At 39.1% G+C, this 20,147-nt stretch overlaps 1 protein-coding gene across 11 annotated transcripts in view; it reads left to right on the top strand.

Annotated features, from left to right (window-relative positions):
• Slc35d2 (solute carrier family 35 member D2) overlaps positions 1-20,147 on the top strand; it is a 152,575-nt gene that overhangs the window by 29,528 nt on the left and 102,900 nt on the right. For 7 of the 11 annotated variants that reach the window (XR_015448836.1, XR_015448835.1, XM_021259396.2 and 4 more), the window contains exons 7-9: positions 6,343-6,445; positions 7,619-7,711; positions 12,177-12,244. Coding sequence is in view for 6 of the 11 variants with exons in the window: in XM_021259396.2 (XP_021115055.1) it covers positions 6,343-6,445; positions 7,619-7,711; positions 12,177-12,244 (264 nt within the window). In the remaining 5 variants the exon portion in view is untranslated. The remainder of the gene's footprint in view (positions 1-6,342; positions 6,446-7,618; positions 7,712-12,176; positions 12,245-20,147) is intronic. The other 4 variants (XR_015448837.1, XR_015448839.1, XR_015448838.1 and 1 more) reach the window with 1 other exon arrangement.

The raw sequence follows: 20,147 nt of genomic DNA, 5'->3' as shown, positions 1-20,147 counted from the left end.
TTAAGATGCAAAATCCAGCAATATGCTGTATACAAGAAACACACCTAACTCAAAAAGAAATTCATAGACTGAATAGTAAAAGGATGGAAAACAGTTCTCCATGCCAGGAACCCAGAAAAAAGCAAGGGTAGCAATCTTATTGGCAGACAAAGTAGATTTCAAACCAAAACTAATTAAGAGAAACAAAGATGGTCACTACATCCTTGTGAAGGGAACAATCCAAGAGGAAGAGATGACAATCCTAAATATATATGCACCAAATAAGAATGCTCCCAACAATACAAAACAAATATTAATGGACATGAAAAACCAAATAAGTACTAATACAATTGTACTGGGGGACCTCAATACCCCACTATCACAAATAGACAGATCATCTAGACAAAAAATTAACAACGAAATTCTAGAACTGAACCAAGCTATTGAACAAATGGACTTAATAGATATTTACAGAGTGTTCCACCCCACAAAATGAGAATACACGTTCTTTTCGGCTGCACATCGGTCATTCTCCAAAATAGACCACATGCTAGCTCATAGGACATGTCTAAGTAAATGTAAAAGAATTAAAGTTACCCCCTATATATTATCAGACCATAGTGCAATAAAATAGGAGATCAATAACATAAGAAATTGCAAAACCTCAACAAAAACATGGAAACTGAATAACGTCCTCCTGAACAACCAATGGGTCACAGAGGAAATTAAAGAAGAAATTAGACAGTTTCTACAAGTAAATGACAATGCCAGTACAACATACAGGAATCTATGGGACACAATGAAAGCTGTTCTACTTGAGAAATTCATAGCAGTGAATGCCCACATTAGGAAAACAGAGAGAACTCAAATAAATAGCCTAATCCATAGCGCAAGGACCCAAGTTCAATCCCTGGTACCAAAAAACCAAAACACCAAATAACCTAATGCAGAACCTCAGGCTCCTAGAAAAAGAAGAGCATAGCAAACCTAAAGCTTGTACAAGAGTGGAAATTATAAAGATCAGAGCTGAAATCAATGCAATGGAGACTAAGAAAATGATACCAAAAATCAATGAATCAAAGAGTTTGTGTTTCGAAAGAATAAAATCGATAAACCTTTAGCCAACCTTATCAAAAAAAAGGAAAGAAAAGGCTCAAATCCATGCAATTAAGAATGAAAAAGGGGAAGTCACAACAGATCCAGCAGAAATCCAGAGGATCATCAATACCTACTTCGAGAACCTGTACTCTAATAAAATGGAAAACACAGAAGAAATGGACAGATTCCTAGATACATACAAATTGCCAAAGTTAAATGAAGAAGATATAGAAATTCTAAACACCCCAATAACAATGAGTGAAATTGAAAATGTAATAAAAATTTTACCAACAAAGAAAAGCCCAGGTCCTGATGGCTTCACTGCCGAATTCTATAAGACATTTAAAGAAAAACTACCACAATTACTCTTTAAACTCATCAAGGAAATTGAAAGGGAAGCAAGGCTTCCAAATTCATTCCTGGAAGCAAGTGTTGCTTTGATTCCAAAACCAGGGAAAGACCCAACCCAAAAAGAGAACAACAGGCCAACCTCCCTAATGAACATAGATGCAAAAATCCTCAACAAGATACTGACAAACAGAATACAGAGAGTCATCAAGAAGATCATACACCCTGACCAAGTCAGATTTATCTATCCCAGGGATGCAAGGATGGTTCAACATATGTAAATCAATAAATGTAATACACTATATCAACAGAGCCAAGGACAAAAACCATATGATCATCTCAATAGATGCAGAAAAAGCATTCAACAAAATCCAACACCCATTCATGATAAAAACCATACAGAATGTTGGAATAGAAGGTCTTTATCGCAACCTGATTAAGGCTATCTATGAAAAACCAACAGCCAACATCATACTAAATGGTCAAAAACTGATACTAAGTTATCAAAAACTGATAACTTTCATGCTAAAATAAGAAACAAGACAAAGACGCCCACTATCGGCTCTCCTGTTCAATGTAGTTCTGGAAACATTAGCCACAGCAATTAGAAAAGAGAAAGAAATAAAAGGAATAAAGATAGGAAAGGAAGAAGTGAAACTGTCATTATTTGCTGACGATATGATACTTTACACAGAAGACCCAAAAAACTCCACCAAAAGACTTCTACACTTAATTGACAGATTCAGAGAGTAGCTGGATATAAGGGCAACACTCAAAAAACAATAGCCTTCTTATACACAAATAACAGACTTACTGAGAGAACAATTAGGGAAAAAATTCCTTTTACAATAGCATCCAAAAAAATGAAATATCTAGGAATCAATCTAACAAAGGAAACAAAAGACCTCTACACTGAAAACTACAGCACTCTGAAAAAACAGATCGAAGAGGATACAGAGAAATGGAAAGACATCCCTTGCTCCTGGGTAGGAAGAACCAATAGAGTGAAAATGGCCATATTTCCAAAACTACTGTATAGATTTAATGCAATGCTGATTGAAATTCCAGCAATATACTTCACAGAACTAGGGAAAACAATCCAAAAATTCATTTGGAACCAGAAGAGACCTAGAATAGCAAAAGCAATTCTAGGCAGCAGAGACATGACAGGGGTTATCACAATCCCTAACTTGAAATGATACTACAAAGCTACTATGATAAAAACAGCATGGTACTGGCAAAAGAACAGACCTTAGGACCAGTGGAATAGATTAGAAGATGCAGAAACAACTCCAGACGTACTCAGCCACCTCATGTTTGACAAAGGAGCCAACCACCCTCATTGGAGGAAAGATAACCTATTTAATAAATGGTGTTGGAAAAACTGGATTTCAACCTGCCAAAGATTAAAACTAGACCCATACCTATCACCATACACTAAACTAAAATTGAAGTGGATTAAAGATCTAAATATTAAAACAGAAACACTAAACTTGCTGGAAGATAAGTTAGGTAGAACTCTCGAAGACATTGACATAGGTAAAGATTTTATGAACAAATCCTCAGTAGCAGGGGAACTAGCACAAAGAATCAACAGCTGGGATCTCATGTTATTAAAAAGCTTCTGCACTGCAAGAGAAACCACAAAAAGAGCTAAGAGACAACCTACAATGTGGCAAAAAATTTTTAGTAGCTGTACCTCAGACAAAGGACTACTATCTAGAATATATAAAGAACTGAAAAAAAATCAGACCCCAAAATTCAAAGACCCAATTCAGAAACGGGCATCTGAAATGAACAGACATTTCTCAGACAAAGAAGTAAAAGCAGCAAACAAATATATGAAAAAATGTTCAGCATCACTGGTCATTTGAGAGATGCAGATGAAAACAACACTGAGATTCCACCTCACCCCAGAAAGAATGGCTGCTATCAAGAAATCAACCAATAACAAATGCTGGCAGGGGTGTGGGGAGAAAGGAACCCTTCTCCATTGTTGGTGGGAGTGCAGACTGGTGCAACCACTGTGGAAATCAGTATGGAGATACCTCAAAGAACTAGGGCTAGAGGTCCCATGTGACTCAGACATTCCCCTGCTGGGTATCTTCCCCACAGAATTAAAAGAATCATACCACAGTGATATATGTGTGCCCATGTTTATAGCAGCACAGTTTGTAATAGCTAAAGCTTGGAAACAGCCCAAGGGCCCATTAACTGGAAACTGGATATGGACAATTTGGGTTTTTTTTTATAAATTGGAGTACTACTCAGCCATAAAGAATGAGAAACTAGAGACATTTATAGCTAAATGGATGCATATTGAGGCCATTTTCTTAAGTGAAATAAATAGGACACACATGTGTAAATACCAAATAGTTTCTGTAGTGGGGAAATTGAAAGCATAAATAAGGGTTAAAATGATTAAAATGAATAATTCATAATTTGAAATAGGAAGAAAAGTCCAAGGGTTAGGGGATGGTGGGAGGGGAAGGGGAAAGGAAAGAAGAGAAAGGAAAAATTATAAGAAAAGAAAAAAAGTGGAAATGAAGTCTGTGTAATTAGGAAAGGGTGGAGGGGCTGACGGGACCACAAGTAATGGGGAAAAAATAAGAACCAAGATACATCATGTACAAGTACAAGCACCCAATGACAAATGTAAATGTATTGTATACCTAAAACGTATCAATGAAAGAATTTAGGGAAGAAAAACCCTGTAGACAATGTTAACAGATTGTAGCTGCACCGAGGTACGACTGGCAGATTAGCAGCCCCCAGAGCTGGCGTGGGGCTGTGTCTGTGGACAGAAAACCGGAGCAAGGCGCAGTCAGTGGAGCAGCACAGTGCAGCATGAGCCTTATGTGAACAGGAACCATCAGGCAGCTGTGCAGCTGCCTGCAGCTCATGACTGTGGCTGGCTGAGACTCAGTTAGTTGTTAGGAAAGTATATTCCTAAATCAGGCTTTGAGCTAGTTCAGGTACTAAGTCAGAGTATAGTTAATTATGTAAGGACTCATGTATGGAGACATCCTCAGGCCATGCATGGTTTATTTAACACAATACTTCACTGTCTTGGGGAGGAGCAAACTCTTCTTGATGCCCTGTCAAATATGAGTAGGTAGCCCGAGGATTTAGCTCAGTGGTGCTTCCTCCTGCCCCACAAGTGCAAGGTCCTGAGTTTGATCCCCCATACAAAAAAAAAAAAAAAGTGAGTAGGCAAGAGATGTAGAAGACCCTTACTTTGAGATAGGGTCTTTCTATGCAAATCCAAACTGGCCTTGAACTCATCATATAGATCCAGCTGGTCTTGAACTCATGGTGTTCCTCTTGTGTCTCAGCCTCCCAAATGTTGGGATTATAGGCGTATGCCTTATGCCTAGCTGAAAATCCCTTTTTGTGATTGAGCTGGAGCATTCTGGTGTGTGATCACCTACATTTAATGTACACTTTTCATAAATGTATGGAAAGATAGTAGTACCAATGGAAGCCTCAAGCAAAATTATGATTTAATTTGCAATGATGCAATGTTTGTCTACTTTGTTCCCTTTGGTTAGAGATAATCTTATTTTGATATTGAAGGAGAGTCAGGATATGGCACCAAACACATGCCACTTTAGGATAAGGGTCATTCTGAGCTAAAGACACTAGAGAACCAACAGATGCAGGAAGGTTTGCTGCCTTCCCCTTTCTGCCTAGGAGCTGGGCATATGGTTTCCTTTGGGGCAGGTGACCCCTTGTACCATCTGTGCCAGGAAGAGGAGAGCAGCCCTTACCACTGGGCAGAGTCAGCCAGAGATGATTCCACATAAATACACTTTAAAATAACCTTTCTCCTCCATTATTTCCCCTCATATGGCTCCTAGTCACTCCTCACAATTTATTTGTCCCTGGATGCTGAAACCCTTTTTCCTTCCTAAAAATGTTTTAAAGTCCTCCTGTCTTAACTGCTTGAGTTTTACTGTCCTGTGAACTCTTCTGCACATAAAATATTAATAAGATTTGTATTCCCTGGGCTGGTGATAGAGCTCAGTGATAGAGGGCTTGCCTGGCCTGCATGAGGCCCCGAGTCTGTCTTTTGTTGGTTAAATTAGCAGACACAGTGCTTGTAGTCCCAGCTACTTAAAAGGCTGAATCAGGAGGAGCACTTGAGCCTAGGAGTTCAAGGCCAGCCAGAGCAACATGTGAGATAGTGTCTCAACAAATGAATGAATGAATGAACCAATAAATGAATGGTAAACAAGTAAATAAATTTGTATACTCTCAGGTGCTGAACCTAAGTTAGAGGAAAAGTTTTCTTCCTGGCAATTTATGAAGTACAACGTGGCTCTGGTACTGTCGATAAGATGAAGTGCAAGTGAATGCCCACATCATATACCAGTTATCATTCTCCCTCTTGTCGCTGTGTTGTATCTTTCTAAACATTTTTATAGTCAAGTTATTCTGTGTAAAGTGGATACTGGCAAGAAGATGTTTCCAGATCGTGGGAAGAAAGGAACCTTGGGAGAGTGACACATACTGCTGATGCCTGCCTTAGTCTTGTGATGGACAGGGCACTGTTTGGGCACCAGATGGAGGTATTCCTTCTCCACACAGCCCTTCTTGCCCAGTCCCTCCTTGTGTCCCCATTGGCTGTACTGAGGCTGGGCCCATTTACTACAATAAACAAAGGGCTTTGCGGTGAAAGGAAGTCAGGGAAGGTCCCTGGGTCTTCAGGGACAATTAAGTTGAAGCTGCCCGATTGGCTGGGTTTGTTTTTGTCTGGAGGCAGAGCAGAGAGAGGCATTAAGCATTCAACTGCCACAGAGGCAGACACATGCCATAGAAAAGGTGTTACTAGCACTTCACCGGGATTTGATTAGAACTTTGAGGCCAAGTTGTAAGTTTCTAAATAATTATCCCTGTTTTATGTTCTTCCTACAGTTCAGACCTTGCTTTTAACCTGGAAGGTTATATTTTTGTATTTCTGAATGACATCTTCACAGCAGCAAATGGAGTTTATACCAAACAGAAAATGGACCCAAAGGTACCAGTTCTTCCCTCCTATAGCTTTTGCTTTTAGCTTTGCCAGCTGGCTCCACAATGACCGGAAAGTGAAAATGAATTAGAATGTTGATGTGTAATTTATGTAATATGATCTACCAATTACTAATTCTTTTTAATTATCTCATGTGTGCGTGTGCATGTAAGTCCTTGTTACTCCTAGTCTTGAAAAACTTTGGGAGAAAATTAGATAGGGAAATGAAGATGCCACTATTTTATTTTATTTTGTTGTGGAGCTGGAGATGGAATCCATACCCTTTTACATAGTAGGCAAATGCTGTAGCACCAAGCTACATTCCCAGACCAAGATGTCACTATTTTACATGTTCACTCAGGGGGAATCAATCTATCTGTCTGTCTTTTTGTCATCTATCTAGAAAAGCAAATTCTTTTTACTCATTGGCCATTGTAACTTTGAACTTTAACTTTTCCAAACCTCAGTTTCCTGTCTATGGGATGAAGTGACTGGAATGGCGAATGTGTGTAGTCCTCCAGAACAGCTCTTCTTACCCTCAAATGTGGTGGCCCCAACCCCAGCTGTTACTGGATGCCTTGGATGAACCTGGCATATGGTTCTTAGTCCTAGGTTCTTTGTGTAGAGGACAGAGCTCACTCCAGCCCCAGGCTCATTTCCATAAGCAACTTTAAAAAAACCAACTCTACGGCCATTTGTTTCTTTTAATGGCAGTAGCTTTACAAACCCGAGGTTGTTGCCTTTGAAAAACCACAATATGTCACTCTTTTGGTGTAGATGAGGTATGGTCTCTTGAATGAAAGTAAATACAAAACAAGGCTGTTCTTCAATGGAGGAAATGGATGTTTTAAAGAAGGTGTTTATGTTAACATTTTTAATCTTTTATTTTGTTTCAGATTCCTCATTTTGAATAACATGCTTTAGAAAAGCTTCATAGAATGGTAGAGACAGTCAACCTTGGAGGCCTTCCATTTTCATCTATTTTATTTTTCATCTATAGTTTTTGGTGTTAAACAGCAACATTTTGCATGAGAAATTTGCTGAAAACATTTCAATACAGAGTTGGTCAGAATGCATATTCTAATTTTGGCTAGATATGTACTTGTATTAATAGTTCCAGAAAATCTCATGCTTTATATTTCTAAAGTTGACTGTGGCTTTTGTTTTGTTTTGTTTTTGCAGGAGCTAGGGAAGTATGGAGTGCTTTTCTACAATGCCTGCTTCATGATTATCCCCACTTTTATTATTAGTGTCTCCACTGGAGACTTCCAACAGGTGAGCCAGTAATGATCATTGGAGTCTTACTTAGTCATCTTTTAGAATTTTATTTTATTTTTTCATAGCAAAACCTTTATTGGTACATTTTAGGTGTACATAGTGATAACACTCATCATAGGGAATTTGTACTTGTACATGATACATCCTGCTTCTTTTTTACAATTTTAATATTTGGCATTAGGTACTAATGAAATTAAATGTGTAAAGGTAGCCAGGCTTACCAGGAGGGTACATAAAAACAAGATGCTTGAGAACCAGGTTCAGCTGTGGCCCAAGATACTCAGGACAATGAAGGAAGACCGCCTCTTGAGCCCAGGAATTCAGAACCAACCTGGGCCACATGGTGAGACCTAGTCTCAAAAAACAAGTTTGATAACCTTAATGATCCTTTGGTACTATCCTTATGTTAATATTTTTCTTTAGACAATTGGGGAGTAGCAAGAAGTAGTAACAGAACTTGGAATTTGAAACTTTTTGGAAAACAATAAAAATCTGAATTTGAGTACCACTGTTCACTGCCCCTGTTTTGTGGTACTGGGAATTGGACCCAGCCTCTCAACACTGAGCTATATCCCCGCCCTTTAAAATTTTTTATATGTTGAGACAGGGTCTCACTAAGTTGTTTAGTTGTTCAGGTGGGACTTGAGCTTATGAACCTCCACTATATCTGGCTCCCACTTTCCATTTTTGCTGATGTGGAGGTCCTGGAAAAACTACATCCCTGAGAAGGAAATTTTGATAGTTTTCAAAAGGGTTTATGTACTTTATTATTATTATTATTATTATTATTATTATTATTATTATTATTATTTTGTGGTACTGGGGATTGAACCCAGGGCCTTTGCACTGGGCTATATCCCCAGAATTTTTTTTTTTTGTACCGGAGACTGAACTCGGGACCTTGTGCTTGCGAGACAGGCAGCAGAACCACTGAACTAAGTCCTTAGCCCTCTCTAGATCTTTAAAACATTTTTTTCTTTGAGACATTTCTCACTAAGTTGCTATGTTGCTCAGGCTGGACTTGAACTTGTAGTTCTCCTGCCCTAGGCTTCAAGAGTGCTGAAATTATAGGTGTGCACCACCATGACTGCGTAATTGCTTCATTTTTATATTTATTACCGGGAATAAAAATCTAGAAATTTTTATAAGCTCTTGGAAGACCTATTTGGGAATGAAACATATCTCCTCATAGGAACAATATGATGAATGACATAGTGGCCAGAAACAGGATTTTAGGCACCTTATGAGTAAAACAGAATAGGAATATGATGTTTATAACTTACAATAGTGTTTCTCTAGTAGTATGTGTTCCCATATCTGAGTCATTGATTTACAAACTTACGCAAGGTGTTTCTGGAAGTTGCTTGTGCCTGCCATGATCACCATGATGCTAAGATTCATAGAAAATGTTTTTCAAAGCATCATTTGTGAGTGTCTCATTGCATTTCCACACTGGCCCTCAGAAGAGCATACTGTCATTATTGTCATTTTACAGGAATAGAATTCAGGGCTTAGAGTTTAAGAAACTCTTCTTGAGTTCAGCAGGTGATAGAAACACATCTTGCTATGATCTCAACTATTCTATTTGTGTATGAATAGTGAGTGTTTCCTTCCCTCACTGGTGAAAAACTATAATCTAGCTCTTGTAGTTTATAAAAAGAGGCCTAACATATACAAACAATCTTCATCTTTTTAAAAACTTCATTTTATGTATTTTATTACTTGTCTCTTTTGAGATATGGTCTTGCTATATTACTCAGGCTGTTGTCAAACTCCTAGACTCAAGTGATCCTCCTGCCTCAGTCTACAGGAATGTGCTACCATGCCCATCTGGGCCTCATCTTAATAACATGGTTTGACTTCACATTTTTTGGAGTTTACTGTGGTGTGAAGGTGATGTTTATTCAATAGAAACCATATTTCAAGTTTTACATAGTGTTCTTCTTCTTGCCAGTAGCTTCACATTGGGGGGTGCAGTTTCAATGCATATAATATACTTTGGTCGCTCTTTATGCTGGTGATTCCATTTTAGATTTTGCACCAAATACAGCATAAAGAAGTGACTTCATGGATGCAAAGTCACATCTTGTTTGCCAAGATTGGTTTTGTTGTTCTGAACTATGATTGGTGAACTGGAGCAAGATGCTGACTCCTTTTGCTTGTGGAAGAAGTTGAATGCATCCTTTTCTCTGGCTGACTGGTGCCTGGGTGTGAGAGAGAGGGACTGGACTAGAGACCACAGTGACTTGTATGTGTGACCCACTCCTGTGCGAAGTCCATCCTGACTCTGGATTTACACAGTTGCTAGATCTGTTAACAGGACTTTGATTCTACCTCTGTTCAACAAAGTCAGAGACGACGGCTCCTTTTGTTATCAAATCAGGCCCTTGGAAAATAGTCTGAAGTGAACTTGGTTTAGTTACATGATTCTCTGAAAAGGTCCAAAGTCCATCTGGTGTTTCATAGCTGATAATTTAAAAAAAATAGGGCTTTGTTTTTTCTTGGTTGAAAAACAAACCCAAAGTGCAAAATGAAAAAGATTCAGATTTCCACATACTTTGAGAGAAATAGTAAGTCTAGAAGTACTTTATTGTTATTAATCTTTTTTTTTTTGTACCAGGAATTGAACTTGGGATCTTGTGCTTATGAGGCAGGTGGCAGAACCACTGAGCTAAATCCCCGGCCCTGTTTGTTATTAATCTTTAATTACTTCCTGTTTTAAAATAAATGTCCTGCTGTATTATTTCCAAAACTGCCACCTGCGTAACCTTATTATTATTAGACATAATATAAACCAAAATCTATAAAAACTTAGGTTGGAGAAGAATCTTCATATTTTAATGAAAATTGCTAAATAACCCTCAGTGGTTTGTTTGTGTTTTTTTTTGGTACCGGGCATTGAACTCAGGTCCTTGTGCTTTTGAGGCAGGCAGCAGAACCACTGAGCTAAATCCCTGGCCCACCCTCAGTGTTTTTTGTAGTATCAGGAGTACATAGTTGGTATTTACTGTTTGCATAAATACTTGTAGCTCTTTGAGAAAATGTTGTTTTTACCTTTAGTTTGAAGTTTGGGGCTTATTTTTTCTTTTCTTTTTGAATATTATTTTAACTTCAGATGAGTGTTTTCCATAATTTTATTATTTTGTGTATTATTATTTTGTGTTCTTCTGGTCTTTTACTGCTTTTGGCTTCATTATTTTGGCTTTAATTCTCTTGGATATTTTCACCTCCCTCAATCGGCTTTGGGCTTCCCTGTAAAACATTTAAAATTATGATTTTTTTCTTTTATAAGTAAGCATTGTGTGTGTGCGTGTTTGTGCATGTATGTATGTGTCTGTGTGCTAAACATGAGTTTAGCCCAGCCCCAGAAGTAAGCATGTAAAAAAATTTATTTTATGATAGAAGCTTTGAATCATATACAAAAGCATAGAGAATAGCACAACCCATGTGTCATTCAACCAGTTTCAACAGTCATCAACCTTTAATGTATATCATTTTGATAGAAATAGGCAAAATATTATTAATGGATCAATGTCACCAAAATGTGACAACGCTCTACTAAGTAGAAAATTCCATTTCAATTATTTAAAAATTTGAATTATAAACCTAAAATGATGTAAATAGTTCTAAATATATAGAGTTGGTAAACTTGAACAGAACTTTGATTCTTTTTTGTTGTTGTTGTTTGACACAAGGTCTCACTATATTGTTCAGGCTGGCCTTGTACTTGCGGCATTCCTCTTGCTCAGCCTTCTGAGTGTTGGGATTATAGGTGTACACCACCATCCCTAGATCCCAATCATGTTATTGAGTCATCCTGAAATTGTTTTTGGAGACAGGCATGGGACACATGAAAAATACTTGTTTTCATTGTTTCCTGCCATTTCAAAAGGATTAAGTTTACTTTCTCAGTAAGGAATTAAGTTCCTAGGAAGCAGAAACTGAACCTTAAACTTCTCTGTCTACCATCTTTTCTCCCTTAATTACTTGATTGTTTTGTAGTACTTTATAGTTTATTTTCCATGATGCAAGTTCTTGAAAACAGTTTATGAACTTGAACGTTTCTTGCTAATATTGTTAATTTGGTAATAAACTCTTTTCAAAGATTATTTATAAAAATAATTCAAATCCTGATTTCATCATTACAAATTACCAAATATTTTTAAGGTAAATAGTACCTTCAGCAACAATAGCTATCATTTTATATTGGCCACCAATGATGTTGAATTTCATTTAGTCCTCACATCAACCTTTTAAGGAAGTTGTTATTGTTGTTGTTTTTAATAATCCCCATTTTCTAAGATGAAGCTGAGGTTCAGGGAGGGAAAATAATTTGACCAATCTCTGGTCTAGGATTTTTAAAATTGGATCTTCTGTTAAGGAAGGTGGTTCCTGCAGCAAAACACAGTCAAAGCAAAATGTCATTTATCTAATCGTTAGTTTTTTGTCTTTTTAATAATAGGCAACTGAATTTAACCAGTGGAAGAATGTCCTATTTATCATACAGTTTCTTCTTTCCTGTTTTTTGGGGTAAGAAACCATAGAAAATAGAAATGTTAGTCCATAGTATCTCCTGATAAATCAAATCTAAATATGTTGTCTGTCCGTTTTGCTCTGTCAAATCCCTTTGTTTTTTCCTCTGGAAATTACATTATTCTCCATGGGGCTCTACATTTGCAGATTCAACCAAATGTGAATAGAAAATACTTGAAAACAAATTATGCCTGTAATGAGCATGTATGGATCTCTCTCTTGTCATGATCCCCGGAATTAATGATGGCAGACCTTTTAGAGCATTCAGTAATAACAAATAGCACGCTGCAGCATACATGCTGTATTTCACCACCACTGCCCCAAACAATTCAGCACAATTGTCTATGAAGCATTCGCATTGTCTTAAGTCTTCTAGAAAACCTAGAGATGATTTAAAGTCCACAGGCAGGTGGATGGGGTAGGTTACATGCAAATCCTATACAATTTTATATAAGGAACTTGAGCAACTGCAGACTTGGGTATCCATGGGGGTGTGGAGCCAGTGCCCTGGGGAGATGAGAGGGACACTGTCCTCCTGCAGCAGGGGGTTACCTGGGACCCAGGACATCAGGGAGCACAGCCTGAAAGGCCAGGAGCAAGCACTAATGTCACATTCCACTGCAAAATATGACACTGCCTTTGGTTCCTGAAGGTTTGTCTGAAATGAAGTCAGTGCTCCTCTCCCGCATAGTATTTTCACCATGTCATTAATTTTCCAAGATTCTCACATAAATATACAGCAATGACAACCTTTTCCTGGAGTGCTGTACCTGTGACACACAGGCAGATGGTCTGAGGACGGATGTCCAGGCTATTGTCTGACAATTAGGTTTTTATTGTTGAAATCTTCTTTAAGGGTATTTTCCTGTTGAGAGGCCATGTGTCCTTTTTAATCTTCTGAAAATTGAAAATTCCTTTGCATGAATAGATGATACATGCAACTAGTTAGTAATTCATAAGCAGGGAACACCAGCCACCTCCCTTCTTCCCTCTTTGTAGCACTACAGTTTTTCCCCCTAGGGGACACCTGCTGTTGTTGGAAGTCTTGGAGATATCCCTCCTGAGCTGGGCCGCACTGGTATTTATGCACATGGAAAGGGTCTTTGGATCACTGTCTCTTGGGATTACTCCTCAAAACATGTTTTTCCTGTGAGAAAGGTGAATATGTCCCTTATTTTTAATTTTTACCACAAAGACTACAATTTTCACTGTTTAATTGAACTAAGACAACTCATGGTTTCTTTGATCAACGCTCTTTTTCAAACTTGATAGTAACTGCAGTGTTGTAGTCACATGCACTAAGAGCATTCATGTATATCTTTCCCTCATTAATTCTCCCTTTAGCTGTCTGATTTAGTGTTTATTCTGTTATTGGAGATTTAACTATTTTATATTTCATCTATAAGAGTCACACAGTTTTTTCCCTCATACTTCTTCATTCCCAACATTCTTTCTGTACTTTGTGACTGTACTTTTTAATTTTTTAATTGTTACATGTATAACTATTCTAGATTTCTGTATCTGATGATTCCAGAAGTATGGGATTTGTTGATTCAGCTGACTGCCATTGTGGTTGGGTTTCTTGTGGGTTTGGTGACCTGTGATTGTTAGCATATTGTTTAATGTTAATCAATCCCATGGTCTAAACTTGGGGATTTGAGAAACTTCCCTGCAGGGACAGAGTGTTTTTGCTTCTGCTTGTCAGCAGGTATTGCGTTAGACCTGGCCTACATCAGGTCTTGTTGAGGGTCTGGTTCGTGTCCCTCCCCAGATGGAGTTTGGTCCAAAGCTCAGGTTCTGAATAGTGCTGCCCCCCAGTGTCCCCTCCCTGTGGCAACCTTACCCTCTTCTGATCCTCTGCTTTACAGTGGAGAAGAGAGTGGCTTCTTGTGTTTCTTTCAAGACAACAACATCTCAAATAATGTGTCCTTTCCAGGCATGTGTCATTCAGTGGCTGGGTCCCTTAGGGTAGTTAGCCATTGTTGGAAGCATGAGTTTAGTGAAATATTTAATCTTCCCATTGTTGATTGAGAACATTTAACCTTGAAAAAATCTGAGCCATAATTGTGAGTCACTTTGTCCAGCCCCTCCCATTACGAAAAACACCCCATACCATGAAAACTCAGATCAGCTCCCTTCCCTGGCTAAGCAGTGCTTCAGTCTTTTCTCATGTCATGATAATGTGATAAGGTGCTGATATTGTTTTCCTTGCACTTTCCTATTTAATCATTGTGTGAAGGAAATCGATAAGCAAACCCTCTAAAATCAGCAGCCTTGTTACATGGGAACCTGCAGTAAACACTGCAGCTAAGTGAGAATCATAAATTTATATCAATAAAGAATTAGAAATGCAAGTTTAGAAGGAAGAACAAAAACACTTTATTTGAAAGAAGGAAGAAAACAGAGGTCAGACAGCTACCTTGTGAGAAGGCAGAGGATTTGGATCCAGATACATGAGGACCTTCATCCTCAGTCTCTTTTATTAGTGTGGCAAAAGACTCTACCCCTTGGAGTTTGTTATGAGCTGATTGACTATTTCAGACCCTAGGACCCTTTATCCTCTATGTGCAAATTCCTAGGTGAGGTCTTCTTTGTCCTGTCAGGATCTTATCTTTAGAATTTATGGGTTTATTAAAAAGGACTTTACACACAAGGTCCAGTTAGCAGTTAAGTAAAGGGGGTGCTATACATTTAGTGCAGCCACATAGTGAAAGAATAATAAGATAGGTGTGTGGGTTTGTGTGTCTCTATAGATGTAGGTATATATTTTTTATACTAAGTGAGTTTTCTGTTATATAGTCCTCCTCCCTCTTTGTCTCCTTTGTACTTTGCTCTACTGTGGGGAGGGGCACCTAACTTTAGCTGGGCCCAGGTGCCTGGCAGAGCCCTGCTGCTTCTCCTCTTGCTCCCTATAGCAAGGGTTTTAACTCTTTCAAGTCAGGATTTGCCAGAAACTGTATTGAGGCCTTACCCTTACCTTTTCCCTGCCTGTCTATCTGCCCCATTTCCTTACAGCCTCGGTGAGTGATGTTGCAGTGCCATGGCTGTGAGCCCCAAGTCAGTCAGGGGCTACCCCATCTCTATACAAGAGTGAGGTGTTTTTTTTCACTTAATGTACATCTTAGAAAACAAATACTCCCTTGGTAAAAAATATTGATTTATTATCAGCATTTGTTTTGTCATAAAGGTATAGTAATTATGAAGAAATCAGTGGACATGATGAAATCATTACACTTTAGCTTTTGTACCACTCTGAGGATGAAATCAAGGTAAATGTTAGGCCTTAAGTGGTTTTCATGAGGGCACTGAAATCCTAGTGTTGTTCTGGCTGTTCAGGGCCCAAACTCTGGGATCAGATGGCCTAGGGTCGGATAGAAGCTCGCTGCCTGTTTACCTTTAGGTTTTCCTTTTTATCTTTAAAATGGGATAAATGAGCTAAGGTACCTGATTCTTAGGGTCGAGTTATATGGATTGAAAGATTTAATACTAAAAAGAGATTAGGATGTGCTAAATACATAGAAAATGCTCAATAAGAAATGTTGTTAATATTTCTGTTTCCTGAGGCACCCTAGTTAGCCTGGTGATCCTCTGTCACCCCTGGAAGATTTGGCCTGACCTATATAGCCCAGGGCTTCAACAGTTTTTCTTCTCTCCTATATACTTTACCTTCTTGGATCAGTTTTTAATTCTAAAGCAGCTCTGGAACAAGCTTCAGTTTAGAGCATGGTAGAGTTTTCAGAATTCTGCTTTCCTGCAAATTTGGAGTAAAAGGACACAATGACTGATCCCAACCATTCTCAGCCCTTTGCAGTAGAGCTGTCCTGAGCTTCTGAGTGTGTCTTTGTATTTCAGGACAAGTGGCCCTGGGCTTGGGTTGTCCCCTTTTCTGATGTTGTTCGGTGGAGCTCAGTGGCCCCAGTGCAGGACACCAGAGGAGCCAGACTCAGCTCTTAGTAAATTTCACTGCTTTAAGTCTGCATTTCAAACAACTGCTATTCTAAGTTAAAATATAATTAAAAAATTATCACACTTTACCAAAGCATGTTAAGAAGCCAATGGCACGGTGAAAGGGTGGCTATTCAATTTTCTTAAGACTTATGGAAAGGACTCAGCATGTGGAAATGGTTCCCTGTGTGATCAGGGGTTTGTAAGCACCACATAGCCATGGAGTGCAGATCTTCAAGAGGGTAAATGCCATTATAGGGGCTGAGATAATATAGTGCTTCAAAAGTAAGATATAGACCGCAATTCAGGTTAAGAAACTAGATTTTTAAAAAATCTAGGTCTGCAGGTCTTTTCTAATCTTGCTGAGTAATTACCAGTTCCAATTCATTCTTTCCAGCAGCATGCACCAGCCCTGGGTCCCAGGAGGGATACTCTGTTCTGTTTCTGCCAGAGCAGCAGGTCCTTCAATCGTACAGAAGCAGTAATAGATTCCTTGATTCCAACATGAAGATAGCAATTTCCCTACTTACAGCACAAAAAAATGCTCCATTTATGAATTTTCAACTTATATCTCTGAAGATACAGATGCAGGAAAAACGATTTTGCTGACACCTTGAGCAACAGAATCTGTCAAGGGTGTGAGCAGTTGCATCGCTCTCAACAGGGCAGACCTTAGTGGAAAATCGATGCTTCAAAAGATGCACCATGTCTATCCCGTGAGCTTGTGCATCTCTGGCACAGCACAGAGTCCTGGGATTGGAGAAAGTTCTTCCCACAGGTGGGGAAGCTGGGGTTCCTTGAAATTCTTTAAAATCTGGACCTATAAGAGAATAATGTGCTTGGTTCCTGAATAGAAAAAAAAAAAGAAACTTGGATTCAGTTTGTCCTATTATAGCTTCACAACAGAGATCACTGCTGTGACCTTAAAAGGTATGAAGAGCCGGGTGCAGTGGTATAGGCCTGTAATTCCACAACTGGGAAGCTGGAGCAGGAGGATCCCAAGTTCAAGCCCAGCCTGAGCAACTTAGTGAGCAACTAAGTCTCAAAGTAAAAAAAATAAAGGGCAGGTATATAGCTCAGTGTCAAGGCCCTGGGTTCAATCTCCAGTACCAAACGCAAAACAAAGCATAAAACATTAAAAAAACATGCTAATTCAATTCAGTTCTGACACAGTCCACCTGGAGCTAATATCAGATCCCATAGGTTGAGGGTTCAGCCCCTAAATTCAGACCACTTCTGATCAACCAACAAAACATTGGGGTCTCATGACCCCCTCCTCGGTTTTGAGTAATTTGCTTGAGTGGCTTACAGGACTTAAGGACACTGTATGCCCTTATGGGCTTATTGTGAAGGATATTTTAAGGTGACAAATATGCAGCCAGATGCAGAGATATCTGGGCTGTAATCTGGAAGGGCCCCCAGCATAGGGACTCTCATCCCAGTGGAGCTGGGCTCTGACCCCCTTCTGGCCTGTGGTTGAGTCACTTCTTGTCTACCTTCTGTTACCCTTCATGTATTCGGATGTCCTGAAGCTCTCTAAGCCCTGTCGTTTGGGTCTGAATGGTGGCCTCATTTCGTAGATGTGAGTGAATCCTGGAAAGTCATAGAGAAATGTGACTGGATGAAAGGGTGAGAGCTGCTACTGGTGGAGGGGTGGGGAGACCTATACAGGCCATCTGCTCAGATTCTTTGTGGCCTCTCTGGGCAGAGTCCCTTCCTCCTGGATCTGGGGTAGGGTCCTTCTGAAATGGGTCTTATGATCTGGTACCAGACCAAATAGATCAGAGATTTTGTTATGGCCAATTCCAAGACAGAAAGGGGGGAAAGATTAGAGTATGTAGCCTATCTTGGGGAAGAGAATTCTTCTTTTCACAGCCTTGGGGAAGGAGTTAGGAGCCAAGAACTATTATGGGGAGTGGAAGGACTGTATAAGTGGCCTCTTGTTATTTGAACATTGTGTTAAATTTTCATATGTGCTGGTGTGTACAGTGGTAAGGGAAACAAGTGGTAAACTAGGTCATTTGAATTGTGTTTGCCATGATCATGCCACATAACCTTGGCAAATTGGTAATTTTTTGTACTATTTTTAGAAACAGGAGGAAGCTTTTGAGTGGGATTTTGGTTCTTGAGTTTCCAACTAGGGATCTCCACACTGGAACCCCCATAAACTACATACTCAGTTTGATTCTGTTGTCTGTTGTGCATCAAATATATGTGCTATAATTTTTCGAATGTACACAGTTGGAATAATTATTTTAAAATACCTAATGGCAAAATAGTTACTAAGACGTCAGCAAAGGTTGATAATATCTTTGCATTTTATTAATCTGTAGCTGCTGACATGAGGTGGTGGACGTCTTTGGTGTTGAAAGTGATGTGGTTTCCCTAGCATGGAGTTAGTGAAGGTGCTCTTATTTCAAAGTCTTAGTCTTATCCAATGCACCATATGTTACTTATTTGCAAGTAGAAGCAGATTCTGAGGGCCGGGGATTTAGCTCAGTGGTTCCGCCTCTTGCCTCGCAAGCAGAACGACGGGAGTTCGATTCCTGGTACCCCCAAAAAATAGTGGAATCTAGAAATAGATTCTGTTTCTTTAAAAATCATTTTAATGTATTCTGATCCTAGTGATTTCTATTCGCTCTCACTGGGGACATCTAGTGGACACATGGAGAAGTGCATGGTGTCTGTCCAGCCTTTCAGGCACTGGGGAAAGTTGTCCAGCCTTTCAGGCACTGCGGAAAGTTGGGGAGAGAGAGGTCCTTTTCCTCCTCTGCCTCAGAGCAGCTGATGAGGGAATGAATGTCCTCGTCACCCTCCTGAGAGGTGAATCCTGGGGTCGTAGATCCATCTCTACTGATTCTGAATACAAGCGAGGTGATTCCATGAAGACGCAGGTGATTTCCAGTGTTGCATGACTACAACCCTAGGCTTGGGATTCTTAAGCAAAAATAAAGAATAGATATCACTGCCCTTGGTTGAAGGCTGCCCTCAGGTTTCCGAAGGCTGTGGGGAGCCACCAGCTTGAGCCACCGTGGGCTCTGATTTCACTGCACCCTGAATGTCTCCACAGCAGAGGGTGTGGATCTTCAGCGCTCTGAAACCCAAGGCCCAGCAGGGTTGGCATCCAATGAGATCAGATTGAGTGTTTTAATCTTTTCTTTTTTTATGCATGAGTAGGATTATTTATGGCTCTTTACATTAACAGCCAGTTTATTAAAATCAAAACAATTAGAAAACTTAGATTTTTCTTAAGCCTCCAAGTTCAATTTCTAAATATTAGTATTCTATTTACAAACCTCGTAATGTTTCCATAAAAATAAAGACATTGACTTTTATGATATGATGCATGGCTTGTTAACTCAAGTTAACTGATTAAAATCTTAAACTGTTTTACCATAAATTAGTTCCATTCACAGCCTATTGCACCAAACAGATTTAAACTGCACTTACAGTTGTGATCTGCATGATTTTTCCTGAGCTATTCCAACCCCTGAGGCTGACGAGCAAAGCTAGTAGATCACACACTTAAGCAGCCTTTTGAAATCTAATAAACCAAACTTGAAAATGTAATCAATTAGTTTTTTTTCCTTGTGGTTTGGGGATTGAACCCAGGGCCTTATGCATGCTGGGGAAGTGCTCTAACATTGAGCTACACCTCCAGCTCATCAGGGCAGCTTTTTGTGAACACATTAAAATATTGTGGACACGCCTACTCAGACTCTCTTAGTTCTTTCAAATTAAAATTCAAGTCTCATATCAATTACACATTTCAAATTAAAACCTCAAAGTTGCATGAACTTGCCAAATTGTTTTAATTACCTAAATAACAAATGCATACATTATTCCAAAGCTTATAGAATTTAAATTCATAATTAAGTTTACTCCTCAACAGAATGAAAAGCTTGATGTGCTTTGTGTCTTTTTCCCTCTGCTATCCCTGGTAGTAAACATACTC

This window comes from Heterocephalus glaber, unplaced genomic scaffold, assembly GCF_053883595.1.
Source record: "Heterocephalus glaber isolate CG9 unplaced genomic scaffold, H.glaber_assembly_v1.0 deba00000594, whole genome shotgun sequence".
Classification (NCBI taxonomy): domain Eukaryota; kingdom Metazoa; phylum Chordata; class Mammalia; order Rodentia; family Bathyergidae; genus Heterocephalus; species Heterocephalus glaber.
The sequence above is the reverse complement of the archived record's forward strand: the minus strand, read 5'-3'. Positions and strand labels throughout refer to the sequence as shown.